Source organism: Triticum urartu, chromosome 6A (assembly GCF_056163025.1).
Source record: "Triticum urartu cultivar PI428250 chromosome 6A, HENAU_Tu73, whole genome shotgun sequence".
Lineage (NCBI taxonomy): Eukaryota > Viridiplantae > Streptophyta > Magnoliopsida > Poales > Poaceae > Triticum > Triticum urartu.
This window is the reverse complement of record NC_141878.1, coordinates 110,190,205-110,195,522: the sequence shown is the minus strand read 5'-3', so window position 1 is coordinate 110,195,522 and position 5,318 is coordinate 110,190,205. Positions and strand designations below refer to the sequence as shown.

General features: G+C 55.7%; 1 protein-coding gene across 1 annotated transcript; it reads right to left on the bottom strand.

Moving 5' to 3' along the window:
* Positions 1–375: 375 nt before the first annotated feature.
* Positions 376–2,058, bottom strand: LOC125516622 (trihelix transcription factor GTL1-like). Its single transcript, XM_048681993.2, has one exon. It carries the CDS (start codon positions 1,950–1,952, stop codon positions 567–569), a length of 1,386 nt encoding a protein of 461 aa, XP_048537950.2. The 5' UTR covers positions 1,953–2,058; the 3' UTR covers positions 376–566.
* Between the last annotated feature and the right edge of the window lie 3,260 nt (positions 2,059–5,318).

The window sequence follows — 5,318 nt, the reverse complement described above, 5'->3', positions numbered from 1 at the left end:
ACGGCAATGCTTCTTTCTCCGGCACCGGACGAGTCCAGTTCCGTTCAACTGTGCAGAAAGAAACACTTTTGCCTGCGCCCTTTAATAAAGAGAGTACTGCAAAAGGACTAAAACCAAATCAAACACATGCACGGCAGGGTTCTAGCTACAGGCCGGTGCACGCTAGCTGCATGCATATGCTACGCCATGCTAGCTGGTACTGCCGGTGCAGAGTGTCTTGATGCATGGGGAGGAAGAACACAAGACGAGACGTCACCTCCGTGGAGTAGAGCTGGCAGTGCTACCATGGACATAAGTTTGTTTGTGGTACTCCCGTTGCCATTAACCGCGCTTGTTTGTTTGTGCAACCGTCTTATAAATGACATAAGTTTTTTTTTCGTTTTAACCCTTGGACATAAAACATCGTCTTCTCGCGCTCATAACAAAAACATAAGTTTGTTTTGATTTTAATCCTGAACATGAAAATTGGTGGTAGCAGAAATTTGACCGGTTGCAGCGCGCCTTCCGTGCTTCACCGCTCGCTCGCTCGCTCGCTGTTGCATGCTCTCAAAAAGAACCACTGTTTTCTACGACTGCTGCAAGCTGTGATCTGCAAACTTGGGAGAAGCACTGCTCCATGGCGGCGGGAACCAGGGCGAGTGATGATGAGCCGGCTGAAGTCGGGGGCAGTGCGCCTCTTCCCGCGTCATTTCCTTGTGCTGTGCCTGTGGTGGTTGCGGCGGCGGCTGCCATTGGAGCGGCGCGGCTGGGATGGGCTGCGGCGGCGTGGCTCGCTGTGGCGGTGGCTGCCATTGGAGCGGCGCAGCTGGGATGGCCTGCTGCTGCTGCGGCGGCGGTGGTGTGGCTCGTCGCGGCGGCAGCTTCTGTCGAGGTTGCGGCGGTGGCTGGCGTTGGAGCGGCGCGGCTGCGATGGGCTCCGGTGTGGCCTGAGACGGCAGCGACGTCTGGAACTGCATCGGCGTCGGCGTCGGCGTCGGCGTGGGCGTAGGGAAGACGACGGGCGGGACCTGCGCGGCCTGCCCGCCGACGCGCTGGATGAAGGCGATGACGGAGGCGTGACGCGCGGCCGCCGCGGCGCGCTCGTGCGCGCGCTGCTCCTGCTCGCGCTTGAGCCGGGCCACCTCCTGCCGGCGCCAGGCCTCCTCCCGCGCCGCGCGCTCCGCCTCCCTCTTCTCCATGGCCGCCAGGAACCGCTGCTGCATCTCCTCTTGCCTCTCGACGACCTGCTTCATCAGCCCCTCCACGAAAGCCATCATCTTCTTCCTGACGCCGCCGCGCTTGCGCTTGCCGAGGCCGCCCGGGCCGTCGCCGGTCGCCGCCGCCATCTCGCCGTCCTCGGGCCCGTCGTCGTCGTCGGACCCAGACTCGGACATGGACGGGACGCTCAGGCCTTGCAGACAGACGGGAGGTGGCTGGGGGAGCTCCACCGCCGCCGCAGGCGCCGCCCAGGAAACAGGAGCCGGCATGATCGGGAACCTCGGTGGCGGCGGCGGCGGCGGCGGCATTGCGCTCATCGGCCGCGGCGCCGAGAAGGCGGCGTGCGGCTGCGGGGGGCCGCGGCCGCCGAGGACCATCAGCAGCTGCTCCTGGTGCTTCTGCAGCCACGCGCGGGCGGTGGCGGCGTGCAGCGCGTCGAGCGCCTCGGAGAAGCGGTAGGTCCTGCCGTCCTGCCTGCCGGCCCGGCTCTGCTCGGCGCGCTTGTAGGACCTGTGCATGCCCCCGAGCTTCTCCCTGCACTTCTTGGCGCTCCTCCTCTCGTAGCCGAGCTCCGCGAGCTTGCCGGAGACCTCTTCCCAGATCCAGAGGGGAACCTTGCCCCTGACGGCAGCGTCGCGGAAGGCGGCGGCCATCTCCGACCGGATCCTGATGAGCGCCAGCGTCTCCTCCCGCGGCCACTGGTTGCGGACAGGCCACGGCCCGCCGCCGCCGTTGCCGCCGGAGTCGCCGAGCATGTCGTCGGCGGGGAAGCTGCTGGCCTCGGTGGTGGGCGGCTTCTCGGCGGCACCAGGTCCGGAGAGGAGGCGACGGCGCTGGCTGGGGACGGGAGGGAGGTGAATAGGGGACGGATGCACGGGAGGGGGTGGTGAAAAAAGATGCGTGCGTGGGGAGGAAGGCAGAGGTAGAGAGAGAGAGAGTAACAGGATGCCCCTGCAAAAGTATCAACCCTACGAGTCTTCCATTTTTGAATTTGAATTTGATCCTGATCTCTCAACGAGCAACGAAAAGTACTGCTCCCTCCGTTGTTCACAGATAATACCTTTGGCGCTAAAACGTCTTACATTTAAATAAAATGTTTTGAATATTTTAATATGGACTACATGCGATTAGTGAACCTTTTGCCCACAAAAGTGTCGCCTAAGATATACCGTCGGCACTGGCGGAGGACCTCAATGGGCAAGGCATGGCGGCCGCCATACCTTAATTAGATGGAATGAAATTTTTATACCTATGCATCTACTGCTATTGCTCGATATCCTGGCTGCCATGCAACGCTGCGAAAGGACACTACGAGAGCGAGAAGCCGTTCGCTGATAACTGGGCCACGCAAACGTAGCCCACAAACAAACCGATCACAGACCCCCACGAAGCCAGTACACGATGCACGAACCAGCCATAGCGTTGATCCATTGATGCACCAAGCCACCAACCAACTACGCACGCATGAAGCAAGGCTTGTAGGGAGATGAAAATATATCTCCAAGAATTTCAAGGATTCAAGCTTCAATGGGTCAAGAGAGGATCGAATAGAGCTCTTCATGCGTGCACTTAGGACAAGCTTAATATTGGTGTTAGCTCTTTGTCTCTTGATGTAATCCCTGCTTATCTGATTGATCTTGTACAATCGGATACAAATCCGCCTAACACTTGAATAAATTGCCGAGAGGGCGATTCTCAAAACGAAAACTACACTCGCACACAGCAGCAATCCTAGAAAGTACGTGGCGGCTGGCCAGGATGAGGCGGATGACGGGACATGCGGATGGTTGCCACACCTTAAATTTTTTTTTGTCCTCCGCTTCTGCCGTCGTGTAGTGTACACCAACAAACCCGACGCGGCCGACCATAGCATCGCCAATTTTGAGAGGTGGTTGCAGGAGGAGCGGCGCAAGGTCATGCGGCTCGACCTTGCTAGAGTAACCCCAGCCCAAATCCCCTCAAATCATCTCCAAATCTACCCTCAATCCCCAAAAACTAAGGTCTACTATCAGTTTCTCATAACAACTCACACCAATCCGCACAAAAAAAACTTACTTTCCGGTCCAAGATATGAAGAACAAGAACTGGTCATCGATGCCTCGTAAGCCTAACCCAAACCCATCGTAAACGGGTTCCCAATTGCGATAGAAGGCCATGGATACGGTACATAGCATAGTCACGAGGGAACTCCACTGGATCCCGAAGTCACGGCTCCATGGAAGCGTCGACCTCCAAGACGGTGTCGCCTTGGATTCGTTGAAGAGGAGATGAAGAGATAGGGTTTATTTCGGAGGAAGGGGGCTGGAGGGTTGCATGGCCTTGACACGTATATGTGAAATTTCATGGTTCTTTTTTTGTAAATTGCTATTCGGCCCGCGCGAGTGAGGACCAATAGTTGATTATTTTTTCTGTAACTCAGGGAGTTCTCTGGATAGATATAGATGTGGTTAGCCTGCACGTGTTGGCGTGGCACTCCACGCGTACGTGTTCGAGCAGATTTGTATAAAATTGTTACCCCCTCCGATCCTAAATATAAGCCTTTTTAGAGATTCCAATACGAATTGCATACGAAGTAAAATGAATGAATGCACACTTTAATATATTTATATACATTCATATATAGTTCGTATTGAAATCCCTAGAAATGCTTGTATTTAGAAATGGAGGAGGGCTCAAAAATGCTAGACTTACGGGTAGCATTGCACGGTTTCCTACTACGGATTCCCTCCCCACCAATTTTTGTGCCCTCTGATTTTTACTGTGGGGCCCTCCTCATTTCAACTTCCAACCAAATATTGACACATGTTCCCTTAGCAACAATCCCGTACGAGTTGAGCGTAAGTGTAGCATCGCTGGCGAGGGCTCCATGCCGTTTCGTCACCGGCTCGTCCAAAGCGGGAGTACACATAACAGAAGAGAAGCACCAACCCCGTCGTCTCCCCTTCTCATCCACCGTACGGAGGAGTATCCCGTGACCACGCAAGACATGCGGTGTGGACGGTGCGGTGCGAGCTCCTGTCCTGCAGACTGTACAGGAGATGGAGATGTCGATCGTTGGCAGCCTTGCACCAGGATCGGCCGCCCTCTGCCGCACACCCCACGCTTTGGACAGGCTTTGTTTTGCACAAAAGCGGCAACTGCCCCACGTACGCACGCTCTTGCTTGCCCCCTTCCTCCAAAACCTGCCACAAGATCACGCAGATGCATGACACACATGCATGCATGCATGCCATGGCGTCGTCCTCCATGGAGCATACCAGCATATGTGCACAGTACTCCAACCGACAATGCAAATCGCAGAAGCACCCGAGGCTCGTCTGCCCTTCTCCACGCAGCACCTGCAGCACGAAAAAGCAGTGGTACACCGGTCCTGCGAAGCCAGAACGCCGCCTGGTACGCCCACCTCAGCAAGACAAGACGACAACACTTGTTTCTTTCTCCGGCAACGGACGAGACCACCTATACGGAGCAAATTTGACAATTTTAACCTTGGGACGGAATCAATTCACGGAATAAACTGCCCGTGAAACTATTTTACAGCGTTGACCCTTTTGTGTAGCGCCCGCCACGCAGGCGCCACACCCTACGGTGCAACGCCCAGCTCTGGGGCGTTGCACGCCTGTCCACCGTGGCAGCCCTTGGGCCCGCACCCAGTAGTGCAGCGCCTCCGAGCTAGGTGCCACACATGTAATGTGCAGCGCCTAGCTCGGAGGCGCTGCACTGGACTTATCCAGCGGCTTGGCCCCCCTCCCCCACTCCCCCCACCCCACACACCCCAACCCGAGCTTTGCCCCCTCTCCCACTCTCTCCCCCTCTCAAATCCTTCCTCAAATCTTGCAAATTTGTCCATGGATTTCGAAGTCATACCCTCCCTCAAGGTAATCTTCTCCGATCCCCTTGTTTTGATCCAAGTAATGCTAGTTTGGGGAAACCCTAGTTTTGTTTGGATCTAGAGATTTGCATGGAGATGTGAGATCTTTATTTGCCAATTTCCTATGATTAGGCTTTGTTAGTATGTTAGGGTTATTCTTATGGGTGTTCTTATGTTGGTGCTAGGGTTATGGTTAGGGTTATTGTTAGGGTTATGGTTATGGTTAGGGTTAGGGTTATGGTTAGGGTTA